Genomic DNA, 23,871 nt, shown 5'->3' with positions numbered 1-23,871 from the left:
CCCACACAATCCTACGTATCAGAGGCTGAGAAGTACCATCTGTACCAGGGACACGGTCTCCTACGATTGCAGAGTATACACACCAGCTCACATGCATACTTTCTTTCTTTTTTTCTCTTTCTGGACCCCATCAGAATTATGCACTGTTTATTTTTTAAACGTGTGTGTGTGTGTGTGTGTGTGTGTGTGTGTGTGTGTGTGTGTGTGTGTGTGTGTGTGTGTGTGTGTGTGTGTGTGTGTGTGTGTGTGTGTGTGTGTGTGTGTGTGTGTGTGTGTGTGTGTGTGTGTGTGACTGGTATGACAGGAATTTTTCGGGCTTGTACCCTTGGGAGTGCTGCTATATATATACGTATATATATATATTTGGAGTGTGAGAACTGAGCCGTCCTTGTCCCCGATCTCTTTAATTACACACACAAAGTCCCCACCACACACACACACACACGCCTGCCTCCCATCCACATACACGAATACAAGATTGCTCGCCATGCATGAAAGCTGTAAGAACTTAAACACACAGTGCCCCCCCCCCCCCTTGTTGTCCCTTCCTGCCACACACACCCACCCACACACACACACACATACATTTGGGACCCCCGGGACAGACTGTAATGCCTTGACTTCATTTGTTGTGGGAGAGGAAGGACGTGGATCGAGCTCAGACATACATTTAATATTCTCAGACTCTTATTATACAGAAGAGTACATCTATGAGAGATACAGCTGTGTGTGTGTGTGTGGTGGGGGGTGGCAGTGTGTGTGTGTGGTAGACTAGAGTCCCACTTGTGCCCACATCAATCGGCAATCCTCTTCCTGTTCACTTTGCGGAGCTAATGGTCTCCCACCACACTCTTTACAGTGCAATTACACACACACACTGCCACACATAAAGCACAGCAAAGTCACACACTTGAGACGACAGGCTCTCTGTCAGCACACCTTTAAAGGAAGATATGGTTTAATAATTTCAATCTCTGGTAGCAATACAGTTCAAAATCAGATAAATTGGGTAAAATAAAACTGCCCCTATAACACACCAGAGAATAACACAAGCAACATGATATTTTGCTTTAATGTTTGTCTGACTGTTGTGCAGTAGGGAACAACACACAGCAGTGAGAATCAGATATCACATACATACAGAATGCAGTAGTTTACAACTCTACAGTGGAAATTGAAGTTATTTGAGTGTAGCATTTCAGGATGTAATTACTTCCAGATGATGTGATTTTAAAATGTCTTTCAATCCGACATAATATAATAATTATATCATCCGGAATTGAATTATCTTAAGGTTTTTAATGGCCTCCATCCATTTATAAGGAAGTGTACTATATGCCAACATGCTGTGTCATTGTCGCTTTTGGTAAGAAATGAACCACAAGTGATGGTGATTAAGCAGTTTCTCGAGCCTAAACATTACTATTTCATTTGTGCATATGAACTGGCAGTCGTTAATGCTGCCATATTCCTTTTACAGCTAAACTTGCTATGTCTGTCCCGGCAGGCTGCCGGTGTCTCAACACAGCCTTTAACACACAATACAAAACCAAAACATCCATATAAAAAATGACACTACCACCCAGTGTCATAAAGCCCCCCACTGTGCTGCGTCCCTCCTCTTTCTCAACACAAAACACATTATTGAACATTCATTGTCACTTCACAATGGACTCTAGATGCACACTGATGGTACATACTGTACATGCCTTGCACTTACTTCATCAGGGGTTTCAGTCTAGCAGCCAGACACACATCTCTAGTGTCTATGCCTTCAGTTATCTCAAAATATAGTGTGAGTAACATGTTGTGATATGAGAGGAGAACAAACAGTGAGACTCATAGCATCACTAGTTTGTACCGAGGCAGAGAGAGATTTCATAACGTTCAGATTTGATTGTTTATGTTGTTCTTTGGGGGTTTTATTTAGAATAGTTGTGACCATAAATAACCTGCATCTGTGTACTTCATTATGTCATCCTCTCAGCATCATCCATGACACACTCCCGTCCTCCCTGCGGCGGCTAATTTTGCCTCCTGTAGTCCTGCTGAGGCAGTGCTTTCTAAATATAACCTCTAAACGTGTGTGTGCGTGCGCGTGTGTCTGTGTGTGTTTAAGAGTTTGTGACACATACTGTTGGTCACACCAATGTGGCTCCTTGGCATTATTACAGAGTACAGGATGGTTACTTTGGCTAGGAAAGGCTGGAACAACCAAATGTTTCCAGCCCTAGAGAGACCGGTTTGTGTTATTCGAAGCCTTGTTTACCTCACACAGGATGTTGGTTGGCTGCTTCTAAGAACACAACATATAATTCTTGTACTTGTGTGTCATGAGATTTAAGATGTTAATATCGACTACTCGACAGGAGCAAGATATTCATTGGCCTCATAACTCAAGTTTTATTTATAGGTCTAGCCATGTGTACTGTATTGTGATATTGAATAATACATTACTTAGACATTGTGCAACCTTCAGTCCCCCGTTCTATCTATCTATCAGTTTATTTATTTGTCTGTCTGTCTTTTATAGTATTATATAAACACACTTGAAACTTTTCAGTACCGCAACACAGACTACGAACTGTATAAACATAGTATAGTATGTATACATAATGCAAAAGATATGCACACAAACTTCAGGGTAGGTGATATATGTCATTATAAAATAATATTCCATTTTTCTATAATGTTCAACACTTTTCAGTGATAAATGCAAAACAGGAAGTGTTTGAGCATAGGCACAGCACTGTATACTCATTAACAAAATCAACTCTCTAACAAGGCTGCCTTTGTTAATGGTTTATAAGATATGATTAACGACTTTGGTAACTTTGGTACTAATGTTTAATAAACCAATTTGAAGCCATTAATGGGAACATATTTTAGGTGTTCAGGGCAAGAACAATCTGTTTGCCTAGATCTGAGCCAAACTCCATACACAAACAACTTATTAAGCAATATTATACATTAATATTGTTAATGTCATTAGTTCAACCTTATAAACACTTCATAATAGGTCTTTAGTTAGAAAGTCATGCCAGGTATAATATAATAGTCTTCTGTATAACAGGGACAATGTGATATAGTATAACATAATACATCAAATGTGTTTCATTTTTCTCCCTCTAACAGATTACAAAAATGCTTTCTTGATTTATGAATATGATGCTTAAAAGACACACACGTTTCAACCGTGTATAGCTTCATGTATGTCATGTATCTACAACCCATAAGCCTACATACCAGGAATATAGTACGTGGTCCTATTAATAAGCTACTAAATTTAATATTAACAGTGTAGTGTCTGTCTTCCTGTGGTATTATGGTCAAGGGGTGATACTCTCCCTCATCCAAAAATAGACGCTCACAGAAAATACGCTCACTGACTCATACGGTCGGTCACGAATCCGCGAAGTGTAATAAAAATTAAAAAAAAAAAAAAAAAAAAAAAGGCTTAAAATAAACAATCAAATCTATGAGGAGGACAGAGGGAGGGGGGGGGGGGGTACCGGGAGTCGTGGAGAGGGAGTCGGACTCGGTGCCAGTTTGCGCTGTCAGGGAATTCCGGGGCCGTGCGGTGACGTCAGGACGGCCGTGTGTGTGCGCCTCTGTCGGTGTGTGTTGTGTGAGGGAGAGAGAGAGTGCGTGGCTCTGTCCCTTTAAAACACAGCTCAGCGCAATACGATCCCTGGCCGGCTGCTTCTGTGTATGTGTGAAAGCAGAGGAAAAGAAAAGAGAGAGAGACAGAGCTCGACGCGGAGACACTCCGAGAGAGAGTCCCCTAAACGGAATAACAGGCAGAATAATAAAAGGACAGGAGAACCGGAGGATCAACTTTTACGGTTGTTTCGAGAAGGACGCGATTGAAGGCGAGCAGGGATTATAGAGCTAGAGCTTTGCGCTTCGCTCAGCCGACCGGTCGGGAATTTCTCTGCAGGCTCGGAGCTCCTTACATACGGATACAAAGACTGGAAAGGCTGCCGCGGACAACCGGATACATATTTCATTTTTGGGAATATTTTTTTTTTTTTTGGAGCGGAACATATGAATGAACGGTGAGTGAAGGATAACAGCTGTGAGGATCGGAGCATTTAGAAGTCCTGACTACTTTATGTTTAGTTGTATGAAGCAGGGAAGTGTGTGAGAAGTTAAACCTGGTGGAAGTCAGTGTAGCGCTGCGTGAATTGAGTTGAGTTTGTTGTGTGTTGAGTTTCAGAGCGTCGGTGAATGATCGTAATTGATTTGAGCGGAACCCTGGATCGCGTGTAATCGATGAGGTGGGGGAATTTCGCTGTGTTTTTTCTTCACTCTACCACAGGTGACCATAATCCCACGCGTGTGTGTGTGTGTCAATTTCTGCGAATTGTTTTCCTCTTATCCACGATTGATCATCATTACGGGATATGTTTAATCAACCTCGCGCACGTGGATGAGAGTCATTTCTGTAAAATGTCTTTGTCTGGAATGTGGGTCTTAGGTACTTTTTCGGGGCAGCGACCCCCCCAAATAATCCCCTAACTTTCAAGGTTTTGTCCCAGTGATGTATTTCCATTTGAGATATGATTCAATACAGCGATCAACCCATGTGAGTGATAATGATAAAGTAAGACCCTCTTATAGCCTACATCTATTGATGAAATGAATGGTGGAATGAAGCGAAAATGACCTAATCCTCATATTGCTTTGGGACACTCCGGGTCCTAGTGAGGTCATTGTTGCTCTGAAAAAACTCCTGAACATCTCATGGCTAGGAAAGGGGAAGGAGAACTACGGGACGAAGAGAGAAAATTGCCTGTGTAAGGAGATCTCACGCTATTGTGTGTGTGTGTGTGTGTGAGGAGTGGGGGGTGGGCAGCAGGAGCAATGACTGAGGGTCGGCAGCCGTATGAAGTGAATGGATAGCAGCCACCCCCATCACCCTCCAGTCAATCCTTAGGCACACAAAGAGCCGGATTGAAAGGAAGTGATTTGCATCACCTCTCCTTTTCTGTCGGGGGGAGGGGGTCGGGTCGGTGTTTTGGTGCTGTGTCCTTTAGGTCTGGGTTTGTGGAATAGCGAGTGCGCTTAAATCTGACCATACTGTGTTGTTAGGTCAACGTGATCTGTAATCTAATGATCACATTTAGTCCAGACTGACGGAAGCTACTGTTTGATTAATAAACATATTTTATATTCTATCTTTATTTTGGTCCATGCTCTCTATGACAATGATTAGAAGCCATATGAGTCAGCTGGGGATTAGTCCTCACACCTTCCCTTCACACCCAGCTGACCTGTATGTCTTTGTTAACCTGTGCGTCTCGGCCGGTTTGCGTCGAATTACGCACAGCCCGTCGAGGCTACGATCGAAGTAATTCAAGGGTAAAGGAAGTTAAACGAGGACAACGTCTTGACATTGGGGGGCGTGGTAATGTCCTCCTGGGATATAATTAATAGTCATTGATATTGCTGATTGTTATTACCTCGCCGCCCACTGACATTAAACCGTATCCACCGGTCATCTAACAAGCAGTTGAGAGTTTGTGGCCGGCTTATTTGTCACTTTATTACCCGCAATAAACGAGTCCAGATCAGGAAGAACGGAGTGTGCTGGCATGGGGTCGCGAAGAAAACAAAAAAAAAGAAAGAAAGAAAGCCTTTGAAGATTCACTTCCGATCAGTCTGATCGATTGACATGGAAACCAGCGGCGCGTTTTGTCACCCCCGTTTGATGTCGGAGGGTTGTAAAAAGTTAAAGCTCCAAAAAATCGCTCCACAAACACTCTTGGCCGGCTCTGTGCTGCCTCAGCTCTCCCCCGCCCCCGTTTGTCCCGTGATCTCAATAGGAGCGTGTGTGTGTGTGTGTGTGTGTGTGTGTATGTATGAATGAACAATCACCGCCCATTCTACTATGAGCGCTGACGAATTTGGAGGAATATTAAAGTGATATACTCACACTCACCAGGAGGGAGATGACCGTGGAAATAAGCCGACACAACAATAGTGACTGAGTCACACACAGCTATATTGAGTAAGCAGCAGAGGTGTGTGTGTGTGTGGCATGAGAAAAGGGTCAGTAGGCTGGCTTAAAAGTGCTTACTCATCTAACACCACCTTGACAGTTGACGGTGATGAAACAAGAGCTTTGTTTGTGTGTGTGTGTATTGGCTGAATGACCATCAGATTTTTCGGGGGTCTCTAACCCTACGACTACTCCTGCTGACTCTGACTGAGAGCAAACATGAGCAAGTGTGTGCTTTTGTGTGTCAAAGGGAAGCAGGCAGGGGGAAGTGTTAGGATGTCATGATGAAACCTGTCTTTCTGTGTGTTTTTCGGTGCGTGTGTGACACCACGCCGTTGCTGCCTTTCCAGTAAAGGGTGTCGTTTCTCCTCCAGAGAGCAATAGAAAACGAGAGAGAGAGCGAGGGAAGAAGGGAGGTGCAGGACAACATCTGCCCTGCTGATAACTTCTCAAAACACTCCTCGCACTTCCCAACAGGTCAGGCGTTAAAACACGAGTTCTTCTACGTGTTAGCTGGCACAACGCTTGGAAAGCAGTGAGGAATTTCCCATCGTTTCACGTCAACAGGAACAGCGAACATTTAAAGGGGCACTATCTCAGCCATTGTTCTCACACTCTATTTACATGATAAGCACAAAGTAGAGGAGTATTGACAGTACAGTACTGACTGTATTCAGTGCATTGCAGCTGGTCTTAGTGCTGATTGGCTCTCTTTTTATTTCTGCAGTGAAATACCAGTCCGTTTGTCTGTACTTTGGCACACTGAGCTTGTACAGACAGCAGGATAAAGGTTTTAGAAGTCGGTAGGAGCCAAGGATCAGTCGACCATGTGTGGAATTCCACCATGCAGCGTGAGACTGCCTGTTTTGGATCTCGGTCTCTCAAAGTGGGGGCCAGGGCAAAAAGAAAAAAGGGGGGGGGATGCATGTTGATGCAGATTTTTGTAGGGTTCACCATATGTGGATAGACATAAGTGTAAGAGAAGACTAAGGATAGAACATGATATTGTTTAATAAAGTTAATGCAATTATCATTATTTTTTTATGTCCCTTGGAAGGTGCAATTACAGGATTACACCAGCAATAGAAGATAAAACATACTGTTGAACTGTAAACAAATGAGGTGTTCTACATGTGCAGTCAATTCATACAGTATGTCTCTTAATACACATTAATAGCCTTGTTAGTTTGGAAATATGGAAAAAGTGGTTTGTGTGTATGGATGAAGTCATGCTCCTTATTGATTTCTCATTAGTTTCTATGGAGCAGCAGGGCTCTGCTATACAGCCAGCCAACCGCAAGGCACAGACATCCATAACTATAAATATCGGTCATACATGCAGCTGTGGTCTAGCTCCAGGTTCTGCTACGCTGTGTTGTAGACCTGAGAAGAGTAAGGAAAAACAGATTGGTATAATTTAAGCCAGAGGTTGAGGAGTGAATTTATTGCAAGCTTTTACAGAAGCAGGCAGCAATTCAAACGCAGCCGCAAGACCAGGCAAATACGCTAATGTGAAACATGACAGCCTTTTAAATAGAGAATCAAGGAACGAAACAAAAGAGGAATATGAGATTAAATCCATCCTGGGTGAACAGAGCAGAGAGGGGAAGGGGGCGTTTTGTGTCGTGTTTGCTTGTTGAATTAAATTGAGAGAGAAAAAGGGAAAGTCTTCACTCTGAGTTCACTTCCTCTCTGTTTGTCGCTGGCTCTTTGCCATTGATGATGATGTCACAGTGGCCAGGGGTGTGTCCAAACCTACATGCTGTGTGTGTGTGTGTGTGTGTGTGTGTGTGTGTGTGTGTGTGTGTGTGTGTGTGTGTGTGTGTGTGTGTGTGTGTGTGTGTGTGTGTGTGTGTGTGTGTGTGTGTGTGTGTGTGTGTGTGTGTGTGTGTGTGTGTGTGTGTGTGTGTGTGTGTGTGTGACTCATACACAAATATATACACACACGTTCTTACACCTTGGAAAGATTTTTCTTCCTTCCTTTTTTACCTCCCCTCACCTCCTGTGACTACTTTTACCCGATCCAACCACGTTGGCAAAATAAATGATAACTCAGCCAGAGGAGTAGGCCTGTTCATAGAAAAACTGGCTCAGAGATCCACACTGGTATTTTGGGAATCTGTAAACAGGCGGCGGATGATCTCTGGAATACGAACAAACAGCGCCGTCATGACAAAGGTGGCAAGCCTGCGTCACGGTTGTTCAGATGAAGTCAATATGATCAGTGCGTAATTACACCCACTGTAAGAGCAACGCTTGACTGGCCATCTGTAAACATGCTGTCATTAACTCTGGAGGCATATAGGACACACACACACACAGCCTAATGATGAAACATAATGTTGTTTGTGAGTCCACGGAGGAAGAGGATGAGGATGGTATGTGAGGTCAGCCTGCCCTGTGTCTGAGTAAACATGTTGATCAGCGAAGACCTTTAATAAACCCCATTATGAATTCCTCTGTCTGCCTCTACAGCTCAGTTTAATGATAATAACGTTGGCGAAGACGCGGCCGGTTCCCCCGACAACCGTTACCAAGGCAGCCGAGTCTCTCGTCTTGTTTAGTACATTTCTGAGCTGTTAGTCCTGAATGTGGAGTAGAAGCACCTGGAGAGAGACAGAGCAGTACGAGGGAGGGGGATTTTTGCGAGTTCTGATTCTGGGCCTGTTTTTCCTCTCAAAAGAAGCAGTGTGCTGTTCTGTTCTCTTCCTGAGCTTTTCTTAGATTGGTTTCGCAGTCATCAGGGAGAGGCATAAATAAAAAAAAGTTTGGGGCTTTTCGGGTTGCTCAAGCGTGGAAATAGAGAGTGACGCCGATTGAGCCATTGTCAGTTATCAATGAGACGCCCACGTCTGCTCTTGTTTCCGGTTTGTCGGGATTTACACGCTGCTTTCCTCTCCTTCGCCAGCCAGGTGTTGAGTCACTCTCTCTTTTTTCTGTCTCTACGGCGACAAGTAACAAAAGTTTGGTCAAGTGTGTCGAGAAATCCTGACTGGTGTTCTTTCTGTAGCACAGTTTCTGTGAAAGTGAAGCAGTGGAGCAGAAGTGACTGGGAGGAGTTACTGAACACACACACACACACACTCATCTTGGCATCAAATGTTTGTCATTCACTCTTACCAGAAGCTAAAAAAGAAGTGAAACAAGGCTTTTCACTTAACACCCAGGTTCTGAGCCAAGTCAATGGCTTTTCATTCAGTCGACTGTCTTGTTTTTGTTGACGAGGCTTGTGTGAGTCATGAGTCTGATACACGTGCCGTTAACACACAATGACTGTGTGTCTGAGGTATATTTTAGGAGCCATGACTGAAACCGACCAGGTTTTTGAATTGACTCTGCAGAGACTCATAATAGCCACATAAGATCACTTTCGTCTACTTCATCATATTAAACGAGCCTGAGAAACGCACACATCGTTCATGTGTGTTCGACAGGAAGCCTGAACATTCAAACCCCCCTCCTCAAGGCCTCCCTGTGTGTATTTCTCTCACATACACATACATACACAGACACAAACACAAACCCCCAGACAAACCCGCACCCCCCTCAGGGAGGCCTGCTTCCTGTGGATGTGACGACAGCTTCCTCTCCCCATGAGCTCTGTTCCCTTCTCTTTAACGTCACACACGTGCATCTGGTGTGTGTGCGAGAGAGAAAGAGAGAGATATGTGCCACACTAACCCAGTTGTGTGTTGTCAGTCACAGGCCCAGATGTCACAGTGGTGAGAGCAAGAGACAAAAGGGGCCTCATGTTTTCATGTTTTTCTAGCAGCCCCCCCCCTTCCCCTGCACTCTGTTTCTTTTTCCACAAACAGACAAAAATGTAGGCTAACTGTTTCTCGTCAGTTTGTCACAGCGGGCTCTGAAATCAACCTTTTCATCACTTGTTAAGGGCTTTGCAGCCAGCACGTCTTTTTAAATAATAAAAATCAGTGGAAAAAGAGCCAAACATGCCAAACAGCACGTTGACAGGCTGACCACCAACAGCCAGAACGACACGGCGTCAGTCTGGTGGTTGCAGCTAACCTAAACCCTGCTTCCTCACTGTTGTTTCAAAATCGACTGAATTTTGAAGTGGATTCATCCCAGCAGAGGTTAAATGTGAAGATTTTGGGTTTTCCTTCACTCTGTGCTCAACAGGCTCTCTCTGCCATGGCCTGATTATAAATGCAAAGCAGATGTGATGTTAGGGAGTGCACATATATAGTATAAGTCAGGAGGAGACAAAGACAAACAAGAGCTTTTATCAGGCCTGTTATGGCTGGCTGGTGCGCTGCTGAGCACAGAGGACCTGGGTGTGTTGGGTTAGGTCAGCGCTCTGTCCCCAGGATGGAGGCTTGTTGTGTTCATATGGATGCTAGCAGGAGATAATCATCCATCACGTAGGTCAGACACTTCTCTGTGTGTGTCTGTGTGTGTGTGTGTGTATGTGTGTTGCAGGAACAACGTTAGCTCTCTGTGTCCTCAGCTGACCCACTCTCATCTGGAACAGTGCCTTCAGATTTTCAGTGTGTGTAAGGAATGGATGTGATGAAGTTAGCCCGCATCACGGTCTTGGAACGGCACGCACTGACGTTCGCGTACGCACAAACAAACAAACACACATGCGCACAAGTACACACTGGGAGCCTGGCAACGAGGCGGGGGTGGACGAATGCAGGGGCTGTGTTCCTCTGTGAGTGAGTGTGTGTGTGCGTACTTGAAAGAGAAATGCTCGGTGTCTCCTCCAGAACACGATCTCTATCTGGGACTGATTATGTAATGGCCAAGTTGGGTAGAGCAGGAATGAGAGAGAGAGATAAAGAGAGGGCCATGCATGGCTTTTCCGTTGTCCTTGGATAGAAAGTTGGTGCTGCCAGAACTTTCCCTTTTATTATCCTTTATCTGCCACCCCTTCCTGCCTTATCTGCTCGTTTATTATCGGACAGGCTCCACAGTGACTTTACCAGGGCAGTAACACTCTCCAGCTGCCAGGGTTTACCCCCGCTGGCTCTTAGTGTTCAGGAGGCTCAGCCATTGTCATCGTTCCCAGATAGTAATGATCAACATCACCCGCTGTAAAAAGTTACATCTCAAATCATTCAACTTTTATTGAATCTCAACTCTTAAAATTTTTAAACGGATGGAAAAATCTGCCACCAGGATGATAGAAGACAGCTTTTTTCAGTGATATTCAGCTTGTTGAATTATTAGACCTCACTTGCTCTGCTGGCAGTGTTTTTGCTTGCCCAGGCAGACATTTTTTATTTTTTATTTTTTTTTAACAGCATATGCCCTCACTGCCTCCCCTCATTTCTCTGCAGTCTATTTTCCTCACATGGCCTCCGTGTGGTTGTCTGGCTGTGGACCAGTGCAGGCCCACGGTTGGCAGTGAAGGGTGAGGGTGAATAAATTAAGTCCACTGCACAGAGATAGACGTCATCTGAACATCTTAATTTCAACCATTTGCCCCCTCCCCAACCCCTCCCTAAATCGTGTTAGTGTCTATGCAAGCTTTCCTGTGCACAGCAACAAGCTTGTGACTTTGGTTTGTGTGTCACGTGGGATTATGGTTGTTTTTTTTCCACCAACTTTGTTTGCATGGGTGTGTGTGTGTGTGTGTGTGTGTGTGTGTTTGTGTGTCTGTGTCTTTGTTAAACACCAGAGGACTTAACAGAGCTCCTTTTCTTTCTAGCTTCTTGGTTGGTGTGGTCTTCGCCAAAGCTCTCTGCTTGGCTCCACCTCCCAGCTGATCGTTGGGGTTGCCGTGACAGTAACTAACTTGCGCAACCACGGCAACGAGGGTGTTGACAGGAAAAGCTCTTTGATGTCTGGCGTGGATGGGGGGGGGATTTCACTTGCACAAGATGTACCATGGGGGAATTCTTGATGTAACCGATAATTGTGTCATCTCTTTGGTAATAATTGATTTATAACATCTGTTTATACTTCGGTATCGAGCGCTAAAGTATTAATGTCAGTTATTTTCACTTGATCAATCTACCTTCATGTACTGAACTCAGCTGTATGAAGAAACACTTAAGTTTGTTGTGGTAAAAATGAGGTGAAACACTCTTTCAGGGTGTTACTGAAGCTGAATATTTAGGTTTTTAAAGTCATCTTCCCCCCTTTTTTAAGTGGCTTGGGAGTTAGGAACACAAGTACTTGAAGTTGGCATTAGAGTCATCAACGCTTTTATAAACACTGCGTCACCATTTCTATTGAAATTGCGGTTTGGTAGTTTGGTTATTTTCTTTGCCATGAAACCCCCCCTTGCATCACATCCTGTGTGTCTATACAAACACACAAGCACGCACACGAAAGCCCACAATCAACCAATCTGAGGTGACATCACAGAGTCCGAGAAATTCCCACCGCTGTCACATTGGTGGCGCTGGAACACGCCCCCGGTCACCTGACTGTAAGTGGTGTCCCAGGAGGGCGGAGTTTCATGGGGAGCATTCTGGGGTAAGCCCTTTTCCCTTTAACGCTGAGTCATCAGGGGTTCCCCGAAGAAAAAAAAAACGAAGTGCGTAATGCTTGAACGCATAAACAAACTTTCACCATTTTCACCTCTCATGTCATAGCTGGGACAACCACATTTTATCACTTCAGTATCATCTGATAGAACCCGAGCTGGTATGTAACACTGTCTGTCGTCTGTGTACACTATCTGGTTTCAGAGTACTGAGTTTCTCACACTGTGCTGTGAGCAATGTGATAGCCAAGATAGCAACTGGAATAGATGACCATTTGGTCACAGCAGACATAAACACACACACTCTATAAAGGTGGTAATTAAAATCTCGTCACTATGCACTCACCAGTCTCAGCTGGGTCTCTGCTACATCTAGCTCTATTTCTCCTTCTTCATTTTTCTAACTCAAACCTCTCCCCCCTCTCCTTTCCCCTTCCTACAATCCCATGTGTTTTTATTTTCTCACTACATTCCCTCGGTGCTTCTCTTTCACACGTTATAGTTGACTTAGCCCACCCGGCTCTTCCTGTTAGAGCAGGATCAGCCGTGTTTGTGTGTCTGCCTGCCTGTTAAGCTGCACAGTCAGTCTCACCATTGTGTCTGTGTGAGAAGAGAAAGAGAGAGCGAGCGAACAAGAGAGCCCCTCGCTCCCAGTGCGTCGGACTCCCCCACCGATTTTACCCCTTCGCCTCTGAGCCTCCCTCAGGTTTTCCACACGATGTTCTGAAACCAAGCGTCACCTCAGAAGCCAGGAAGCCAGGAGGGGCGAGGGTAGTGATGACACACTGTCTAGTAAGATGAAAAGGTTGTTGGCTCATACTGAAAGCTAAGGCCACCCCTCAACCCTGATTTATATCATACGCTTTGGGACTTAAAGTTCAAGAGAGGCAAGCCTGTATTGTAGTTTTTGAGGTCTGTGTCTGCGCGGCTTCATGTTGTTTTTGTGACAGCTTGACATGAACGTTTTTGTCTTCTCTGTCTTTCAGTGTTGAGGAGACCCCAGAGAGATGACTGGCAGCCGACGCTGAGCCTTAACACAACTGTGAATCAATAACTTGGTGCTACTCTAAAAGGTACGCTCAGCATGAGTGTGTGTTTGTATCAGTTTGTGTTAGAGCATGTCAGAAGCAGTCCTGACAGTTAACACCAGCCTCTCTGCCAGCCATATCTTCACATAGCAGCAGCGGCTGGTGGATGAGGATCCCTTTACAGCAGGAGGAGGAGAGATAGAGAGGGTGGTGTTTGTGTGTGTGTCACTGTATAGCACCCCTCCCGACAAGCTAAAAGTGGACAACGATTGAAATATCCCCCACTGGGCTTTAAATAGAGACAGAGAGATCCAGAGTTGGTGGGAGGAAGAGAGGAATAGAAGAGGAACTGGTAGGAGGAAGGAGTGCGTATGACCAGAGCTAATTTGGGAAAACAGCTGGAAGAGTGCTGAGCTGACTGAGCAATAGAAGTGAATCATAACCTGTGTGTCTGTTAACATTAAGCTTGTTACTCGCCAGCTAAAGCATTATACATGACTAGTCACTGGGTTCCTGTTGTACTAATGGAGCTGTAGTGCATTGAGCAATTTGTTACTTTTAATGTTAAATCTTTAACTTATATAGAAGTGTTTGTTTCACTAGTTTGTATAGGTGCAACCACATCCCTCTCAAGATTTGTCAGGGATCTCTTTTGTCTTTTTTGAATCCAAATACTTTGAAATGTGGACGTCTTTGTACCTTGACACCTTCTGTCTTTTGTGTATGCGTGTGTGTCCGGTGTTTCAGAAGGCAGGGAAGGGAGGGAGTTATATCTCAGCTTCTTTTATGCGTTCTCCCCCTCGACCGTTTTCCTTTGTGTTGTCTCTGTGTATGTGTGGGTGTGTGGGAAGGTGTGTGGGCGTTTTCATGGCACCGTTCCTACTCTCCACTCCACTCCACCTCCCCTCCATCCCTTCCCTCTTCTCCATCTTTTCTCCTTAATCTATCCTTCCATCCTGTTCAGGCCGTCTGTCGCTGCTGCCTCCCTCCCCTCCCCTCTCCATCACGCCTGCTGTAATGAGATTAAACCTTAGTGTATCCACCGGGCATGCACACACTTAATACACACATCCTTCAGATCACTGCAGCACACACACACACAATCATCCACTTAAGAGTGCACAATATTCTCTCACATGCAGTAAAGCACCACAAGCCTGACATGGACATGCAGCTTGCACACTTGGCATTGATTCCAAACTACATACACAAACACACACACAAACACACACATTTGGCACATGACCAAGGCTTCTCACTCGCAGTCTTTCCCTCTGTCTCTCTTTATCAGAAGGCCCATAGTAAGGATTACAGTAACCCCAGGTCTGTCCTCATAGGTGAGCCCCCCACTGAGCCATCTGGGCCTCTGTAATAATCCTTCTCTAGACTGATTGGTGTAAGTGCGCCTCCTACAGGCTTTCTGACACATAAGTCACACACAGACAAAGACATCCTTCATAATGTGTGACTTCCAAATGAATTTAAGTTTTGCTAATGCTACTTGGGAGAAATGTCTGAGCTAGAACAGAAGCACAAGACATTTGAAATGGGAGAATTTACAATAAATAAGCAAGCGAGTTTCATGCAGATTGCCTCTGCAGTTACAGTTTTGCCCGGCTCTCCCCTGCCCTATATTCTCCTTACCCCCTCCCCTCTGTGCTAGCAAGCTCTCCAAGTTACACACATACACCCACCAACTAGCCTATATAATAGAGAGCCCACTGGCATTTATTGACTTTTCAGAGTGTCTCTGTCTCGCTCATTCTCATAGTGGCTCCCCTGTTCTTCTCTTTGTCTCTCCAGCCATAAGGCTTTTAGGTTCTCGGTGCTGAGGACAGAGGAGTCTGACAGTACACATATTCTCAGTGTTGGAGTGAGGCCCTCTCTGTGCTGCAGTGGAGGGCTTCACATACACAGTTAGTCCGGTGAGTACAAGCTCTCTGATTCACTATAATGCAAACTGTTGTTGTATTACCTTCAGAAATAATGGATTATAGAACTATATTACAATAGTTGTGGCAGTGATGGCTTTTTTGTGTGTCTGAGCTGTCGTCTAACTTAAATAGGGCGGTCTAAAAGTAAAACAGTCTGGATCCTTCAGCTACATACTGTAATTTTGACGGACTAACCAGTAATTGCAGTGCAATAGATTTTTAAGGTAATCTGTTGAACCCTGGTGTGTGTTGCATGATGAGACGTCTGCCATTTGACCACAAATCCACCATAGACGCCATACTATTAAACAGATGATGGTACTTTATAACAGGAACACAGTGAGAAATTAGATTTTCTGTCAGTTAAAATATTAAATAGTTAGTCTCAGGTAATTATCACCTTTTAAAACTGTGAAGCATTTTAGAGTCTAAGTTCTCATAATACTGCACAGTCCACATGTGTTTCTGTATGTTAACTATATGACTGTCATCACTAACATTTGCAGGCTGGATGCATCACGCAGTAGAGCAGTTTGGCGGGCGTGGCACACGGGATTCCTTCCCTTTGGATGGACTCAATCGGGGACCATGGGCTCCCGTGGGCGGCCGCGCCTGGCAGACACCTGCCAGGTCTGTTGCCTTGACAATGCGTACACAAAAACTTTCCCAAAACGCTTTGTTAAATTTAATCCATCAGGTCTAACCTGTAATTACCTGTAACTTTAAACTGGTGTTTCATCTTTTACAACAAAACTGATGTGAAAGCTCAAATTTATTTAACAACCTTGGTGTGAAAAATGCTACAATATATTTTAAACAGGAAACTGTGCTAATGTGTAGACCTGTCATCATCAGGTGTTCGCCTGGAATGAACCAACACCAGCTCCTTCCCCATCTACCTCCTGGTCCTATGGGCGGACTGAACCATCCCAGTAAATTCTTTAGTAATGGGTAAGTGCACAAAATAATCAGTGAAATAACTCAATTTACAGAAGATAACATGTTGAAGTACTGTCATACAATACTGTTTGTATTGTCATTTTGATTTCTGTAATATTTTTGAACCTTTTTCCCTGCAGGCCCATGCGAGGAGGTGAAAAGCTTGAGCTCCCACAGCCAATGTTACCTGGTCTGCAGAGGGAGCAGCAGAGACCTCCTCATCATCATCTTCATCATCCACCTCCACACAGAGCCTGGGAGCAACTAGGTCAGCTGTATGAATCCCACCTTCCTCCTCAAGGACATTCTGTTGTGCCCCTGCCCAATGAGCATTCACTTCGTCTCCATAATGGAGGCTATGCAGGCAGCGGTGGGCCTCCCCCCAACCCACATCTTCCCCCCAGTCGGCCAAACCAACTGCTGAAGGTGAGTTACAGTTTTACTGATGATTTCCTGCCAGCTTTTTTACTCTACAGTTCTGCATAGATTAAAAACACAAGTGGCTCTCTCATCATGGTTTGTTTTGTTTCTCCTGTCTGTTTTAGTTTGGGGGTCCTCAGGAGCAGCTTGCTCCCAGGGGCCCACAATTGCTGGGAGATGAGATGTGGGCTCAGGTGCACCAGGTATGAGCTCTCTAATTGGCTACGATCATGTTTCATCATCCATACAGATTTAGAACAGTCTGTAGTCTGTCACAACTGCAGCAGACCCAGCGGCTGTCACTGAGCGTTAAAGGTCTCAGGAACATCCATGTTTTTGCACAGACTGTAATAGTTGTACTAGTTGTCCTCATCTGCTACGACACTGATCCTTTCATTTTTGTCTTAACAGCAGAGGGGCTATCCTGGGAAGATGCAAGGGGGTCAGCTGAAGAGACCAGGCCCTCCACTGGGGGAGCACTCTGTCATCCAGCACACTCCCCTGCCATCCCTGCACCCATCCTCCCGCCCAGCTGTAGAGGACTCTCCCAGCCCCAGCAAGAGGAAAAAGAGCTCAGATCAGGTATCAGACAGAAACGGTCACATTGAGTGGATATTAATAATGCCAGTTTTTAATTTTCTCTACAGCTTTTATTTGACATTCATATTAGTCAGACCCTTACGTCAAAAAATATAATGTTCTTCTATCTGTGCAGGTATCCCATCCTGGGCAGCAGCGTTTCTCTGGCCCTGGCCAATCTTTGTTATCACAGCATCAGTCACCAGTCCACCACCTCCCTCCGAAACCGGCCTTCTGGAACCCCCTTCACAAAGACAACACTCCCTGGCAGCCTCAGACGGCTGACCGCAAGAACCCACCATCCCTGGAGTTCCAGGTCCGAACAGTAAGGAAATATTCCGGCTACTTGGAGCTCGGGGTTCATATTTTACCATTGAACCCAGTCAGTGAAAATAAAAACACCTTAATTGGATTGAGTGGTGCCATAAAAATGCATTGATTCTATTAGCTGTCTGAACCTCACTGAGTGTATGATTTGCTGTGCTGTAAATAACACCAAGCCCCAAATTGATTTCCTTTTCCCTGTTTTAAGTCACAGCAGTGATCAGAGCCTTTGTTCATTTTATACATCTCTAATCAGCCTCTGTTGCATTCTTGCTCTTTCTCTATTGTTTATCAGGAAACCCACAAACAAGGAATGGGCAGCTACACCCAAAAATCCTCTCCTGTCTCTTCCACTCCTTCAACACTCTCTCCTCCACCAAATTCCTCTCCTGGTAGCTACAACCATGGATGTGCTACACAGCTACAGAAAGATACGTTCCAACCTCAGGCTGTAAACCAGCAGTCCCCTCACTCCTCCTACCCCAGTCCCAGCTCTAAACTGGGGCTGGCTCCACCCTGCCAGGCCATGGAGCCTCGTGGTCTTCACAACCAGAGAGGCCCTCTCATCGGGGGTCAAGGTGGCAGCCAAGCTACCTCTCATACGGCATCTACCCCAACCAGAGATCATCACCTACATGCCCAATCGTCACCAGCAAACCCTCCTGCATCCAGCAACACCAAGATCAACAGCAGTCGTGTGCCTTACAGCCACTTCCAGCCTCATCCAGGGCTGGGGCACCAGGGTCCTCCTCCTCCACCTCCTGCCAGCAACACCTCAGTACCTCAGCAAAGTGGGCCCCATGAGGCCTGGAGATACCAGAGCAGGCCCAGCAGTCACTCCCTGGTGAGTACAAGTCATTTATGCAATAGCTCATTTGTACCATGCTTATATCACTTAATGTGTGTGTGATTATTAGTTTTATGGCTGATATATAATCGATTTTATAAGGTGACCTGTTTTTAAAAAAAAATAAAGTAAAGAGACTCACATTTTTTAACTGTTAACCCAGCTGCCGTTGTTTAGACAGTCATCATGTTAACGTTCATTCATTGAAATCTTCTCTGTATGTGTCCCTTCAGGATTCGGGCATCTACAGGCCTCCAGGACTGCTACCTCAGCGCCAGCAGAGCCACAATCAGGTCGTGGATAGTCAGGTTCCTGTTTCCTCCCAGCATCACCCTCACATCAGCCCTACTCTACCCCTAACCAACTCCACCCGTACCCCTGTCATTACCCCGAATCTTCCCATGTCCCAGTCATCCTGCTCCATTGGCGGCTATAGCAACAGCAGCAACTCTGGTGGTGTAACTGTGGCTGGTATCTCCAGGGTGAATACATCACCCCCCGCTGGTTGCTCTGTGAACAACGTCAGCAGTAATAACAGTTGGCAGAGAGGAAGAGAGCCAGCACCTGAAAGATCCACCAGCACCGTCACTAGGCCCATCTCTCAGCTGGACACCCTGCTGCAGCCTGGTTGTCCGAGAGGCCAAGCTGCCAACCAGCCCCACCTAAAGGGGCTGCCTAGACCACAACAGCATGGACCCACCAAGTCCCAGCCCACGAAGGGGAAGACTTACTGTGCTCAGGCTGAACTGGCGCAATCTCCTGCATTTTCCTCATCATCATCTTTGTTCTCCTCAGGGCGCCAGAGGGCAGGAGACAGTGTAATTACAAGCAGAATTTCAAATCATCTTCCTAGGTCTCCTCCTGCATATTACCAAGCTCCTCATTCCAGTGTCAACTCTATCCCTCAGCGATCCAATCCAGCCCTCTCCTCCAGACTGGGTCATCAGCCAGACTCTGTCTCGACCCAGGTTTACTCTCGGCAACAGATTCGTCCACCAGCCCCAACCTCTGTCCCCCAGTCGATCGAAGAGGCTCTTGACAAACTCGATGCAGAGCTAGAGGGACACATGCAAGCCGAAGAAAGACGGAAAAGGGACAGAGAGGAGGAAGAGAGAAGAATGAGAGAAGAGGTGAGACGGAGGAAAGAATGGGAGATGAGACAAAAACAGGAGGAAGAGAGGAAGAGGAAAGAGTTGGAAAAGAAGAAGGAGGAGGAGGAGAGAAAAAAGAGAGAGTTGGAGAGACAGGAGGAGGAGAGAAAGAAGAGGCATGAAGAGGAGAGGAGGAGGAAAGAAGCGGAGAGACAGGAGGAGGACAGGAAAAGGAGAGAATGGGAGAAAAAGGAGCGGGAAAGGAAGAAGAGAGAATGGGAGAGGCAAGAGGAGGAGGGGAAGAAGAGGGAAGCAGAGAGGCAGGAGCAGGAGAGGAAGAAGAGAGAACTGGAGAGGCAGGAGAAAGAAAAGAAAAAACAAAAAGAATTGGATAGGAAAGAGGAGGAGAAGAGGAGGATGGAGCGGAAGAGAGAGGAGGAACTGTGCAGTGCAAAAGGCAAAGAGCAGACTGCTATTGAGAATCTGGAGAGACTGCTCTCTGGCAACACTTCCTCAACACCCCCACCTCCACCCCTCTCTTCTGTTACTGCACCTCCTTCTGGTGCACCTCACTCCAGCTCCCAGTCTTCACCCCCATTCCCCTGGCTAAGCCGTGGCGGTGTTCTCCCCTGTCCCCCAGGCCAGGTGCCCAGCATCACTACTCCTCTAGAAAGACTGCGCCCACCCCCTCTGACACCTCAGACTGAGTATGCCAGAGAAAAGCAGAGGCAGAGAGAGATGTGGAGTAACAATGGCGGAACGACATTCAGTCCCTCATCAACACATAATACCTCAGGGATGAACCAGCCGGTATACCCCAACAAGCCCCCGGCAATGCAAGCCGCACCCAACCAATCCAAAGACTCAGCCAGGGAGAGAGACAGCAGCCAACTCTCTCTCCCCACCTTGGCACTTAGAGAGCCCCCCAAACTGTATCAGGCTTTTCCCAGAGAAAACTTGCCACCACCACCTTTATCAACCACCTCCACAGGGGGGATCCTCCAGAAGAGGGTGACAGGAAGTGGGTTGGAAAATGCTAGCAGCTGTGGCGCTGACTCTGACAGTGCTCAGTTTGAGGAGGAGCCCTCTGAGATGTCTACACTACTCCCTGATGGTCTGGCTAACATTATGGCTATGCTGGATGAATCTATCAAAAAGGAAGAGGAGATGTTTAACAATGAAAAGACTGGGTCCACAGGTCTTCTTGACAACTTTTCTCCTAGTGGCCAACCTATCAAGAACTACCTGTGTGCCCCAGACCTCATCCCAGCACTGAAGCATCAGCCGAACCAGGAAGACTTTGGGTCCAATCCCCACGCTAGCCCTCCTGTGCTTAGCCGCCAAGGCTCTCTGGCGTCCCCTTGCAGTCGGACGTCTTCTCTCAATGAAGAGGATGAAGACTACTTTAAACCCTCTGCAAATGTCCCCTTTAACCCTAAACAGTCAATGGACGTAGGAATTGGAATAGGGAATACGAATACCAACTACCGCCACAGTGACCTGGCTAAACTTTATGGCTTCCCCGAGCAGACTAAAAGTGAGGCTGACGAGGATGACGATGAAGAGGATTCTGAGACCCCATCTTGTTCTCCACCACCCCAAAGACCCCACCTGCACCAAACAGGTGTTAACAGCATGTTCAAGTCCCTAGCAACAGTCCTAGGGAGCCAGAAGTATGCTTACCGTGGTGGGCCTTTTGGGAGACCCCCTCCGTCAGCTTTGCTCGGGGTCAAATATTCATCTTCACTGTCACTGGGCCCTGATATCTGCCGCCAGCAACAAGGCAGCTCTCCAACATCAGATTCAACCAATCCACCATTCAGTCCAGCTGTTCCCCCTTCAAAGTCCTCCCCTCCTCTGCTGGAAGACAAGAAACTAAAACTAGAGGATGCAGATGTTTGGAGGGATGATGGAGTAACAACAGAGGAAAGGTTCAAAAATGAGAGTATTCCTACCATAAAGCCTATTAAGGTGATCAAGGAGGAGCAGTGTTTGACAACTATCTCTGAGTCTTCTCTGGCAGAGTTGGGAAAGAGCTGCGAGGTCATGCTTAGTCGACATTCGCTTCCTAACAAAAGCTCCAATAAATCCGATAGCCATGTCAAAGCAGAAGACAGACACAAACCTGAAAAAGTAAAGGAACACAGAGAGAAAGACAGAAACCGGGATAGAGAGAGGGAGAAAGAAAAGAAGAGGAAGCATGGTCACAGCCACAGTAGCAGCAGGAAGCATGAAGATAGAAAAGAAAAGAAGAAACATCGAGAAAAGAGAGAGGAGATGGCCTTTTCCTCTTCTTCTTCATCATCATCGTCCACTCATTCCAGCTCCAGCCATAAGCGGCACAAGGATGGCAAGAGCCATAAGGAGAAGAAGGATCGTCGAATTCTTGGAGACCTCAACCTCCAGCGCAAGGAGGGGTCTGAGAAGAGTCTGAGTCATTACGACACAGATAAAAAGAAACATGCGGACGCATCCGGTGCCAGCTCTACTAGTGAAGGGGAGCACTCTGAATGGCCCTCAAGAAATTCTGGGGAAAGATCATCTGAGCACAAAAAAGGCGCTGAATCTGGTTCCTCGTTAGGTTCCACAGACTTCTTGAAACTGAAGGCGTTGTCAGATGGGCCACCCAAGGAGCTGAAAATCCGCCTGATCAAAGTTGAGAGTGGGGACAGGGAGACATTCATTGCCTCAGAGGTGGAGGAAAAGAGGATCCCATTAGAGGAAATCAGCATCAAGAACACTGCCAGTGAAATCATCAGGTCCTGCAAGTAAGTGCACTGTGGAGGAAGACTTATAAAAACGCATTTAATGTAAATTTCACTATGGTTTAAAAGTTCTAAATTACTTTTCGGATATTTTTGTGAATAGGATGAAGTTTAAGTAAAATGCTAATCTAAAATTGTTATACATTATGTTACTCAAGTGCAAATAGTATTAGTAGAGACCTGTATAATCTCATGTTCTGCATCTATTAACATCTTTATCTTGTTCCAGGGGTGCCAGAGTCAAGGGAAAGTTCAGAGAATCTTACTTGCTCCCAGCCTTTTCTGTCAAGCCCATCATAAACCCAGAGGAACTCATTCCAAGAGAGAAACTCAATCCTCCTACACCTAGCATCTATGTAAGTTATGATTTGCACTACAGTTCATGCATCTATCAGCTCTCCTTTAGTTTTTCACCTTTCACATAATATGAATTAGGGTATGGAAATGTCATACATGATTGCACAGAGATCCCAAAATAACAAAATCTACCAACAAAGCAAAGGGGGGCAGCCACATTTCAATACAATATGCTACACATATGCTTGCACATGCTGCCCTCTTGTGGTGCTTTCACTGTACTTGACACCAGCAGGTTGTGTTACTGTGCACTGACGTAATTTTTCTTTCCTGTAGTTGGAGAGCAAGAGGGATGCCTTCTCGCCTGTGCTGTTGCAATTTTGTACAGACCCCAAGAATCCTGTTACTGTCATCAGAGGCCTGGCTGGATCCCTAAGACTCAGTAAGTTTACAGTAGCAGTGACTAGTAAACATTAAATTTACATTAAAAACTCATGGTATCACTCCTGACTAAAGGAAATACTGTAGCTTTTTAGTCCAAGCAATTTGATAATTGGTCCATGTTATTTAGATATATATATATATACACACATTAAATACATTAACTGCCTCAAAAGAATGTGTAATATTCCCTCTCTTTTTCAGACCTGGGGCTGTTTTCTACTAAGTCACTGGTGGAAGCCAATGCAGAGCAGGCAGTGGAGGTGAGGACTCAGGTGCAGCAGCCTGCTGATGAGAACTGGGACCCCAGTGGGACAGGTCAGACATGGCCCTGTGAGAGCAGCCGCTCCCACACTACCATTGCCAAGTACGCCCAGTACCAGGCATCCAGCTTCCAGGAGAGTCTGCAGGTAAAAGATAATACACACCTCTACTACTTGTAGTTTTCCACCCAATTCATCTATCTTATATACACCAGTACATATTTCAGTTTAATGGTTTTATACATCAGGTATTGTGGTCAGGACTTCCATGTTACTGCATTCTGTGTTGCACTCCAGCTGATTAACATGTTGTGTTTGTCATCCGTGTTTTCAGGAGGAGAAAGGCAGTGATGAGGAGGATGATGAAGATGACGAGAAGAAGCCATCCAATAGTTCTGATACACCAAGCAAGGACAGCTCTAAAGAAAGTAGCAGGTAAGGACAGTGTTAAAAAGAACTAACGGTTCACTAAAACATTTCAT

The 23,871-nt window shown here is 45.7% G+C and overlaps 1 protein-coding gene across 4 annotated transcripts in view; it reads left to right on the top strand.

The window, feature by feature from the left end:
- The window catches only part of kdm6ba (lysine (K)-specific demethylase 6B, a), a 97,086-nt gene that overhangs the window by 69,162 nt on the left and 4,053 nt on the right, over window positions 1-23,871 (top strand). For 3 of the 4 annotated variants that reach the window (XM_062444809.1, XM_062444806.1, XM_062444807.1), the window contains 14 exons: window positions 13,448-13,534; window positions 15,293-15,414; window positions 15,930-16,053; window positions 16,279-16,374; window positions 16,503-16,788; window positions 16,908-16,985; window positions 17,194-17,364; window positions 17,498-17,686; window positions 17,981-18,529; window positions 18,766-22,391; window positions 22,618-22,744; window positions 23,022-23,127; window positions 23,331-23,536; window positions 23,724-23,824. In XM_062444809.1, coding sequence (XP_062300793.1) covers window positions 15,935-16,053; window positions 16,279-16,374; window positions 16,503-16,788; window positions 16,908-16,985; window positions 17,194-17,364; window positions 17,498-17,686; window positions 17,981-18,529; window positions 18,766-22,391; window positions 22,618-22,744; window positions 23,022-23,127; window positions 23,331-23,536; window positions 23,724-23,824 — 5,654 coding nt within the window. In that variant the 5' untranslated portion in view covers window positions 13,448-13,534; window positions 15,293-15,414; window positions 15,930-15,934. Of the gene's footprint in view, window positions 1-3,916; window positions 4,059-13,447; window positions 13,535-15,292; window positions 15,415-15,929; window positions 16,054-16,278; window positions 16,375-16,502; window positions 16,789-16,907; window positions 16,986-17,193; window positions 17,365-17,497; window positions 17,687-17,980; window positions 18,530-18,765; window positions 22,392-22,617; window positions 22,745-23,021; window positions 23,128-23,330; window positions 23,537-23,723; window positions 23,825-23,871 lie in introns of those variants that run through there. The other variant, XM_062444808.1, reaches the window with a different exon arrangement.

This window comes from Scomber scombrus, chromosome 23, assembly GCF_963691925.1.
Source record: "Scomber scombrus chromosome 23, fScoSco1.1, whole genome shotgun sequence".
NCBI classification, from domain to species: domain Eukaryota; kingdom Metazoa; phylum Chordata; class Actinopteri; order Scombriformes; family Scombridae; genus Scomber; species Scomber scombrus.
This window is presented reverse-complemented; position numbering and strand designations above follow the sequence as displayed.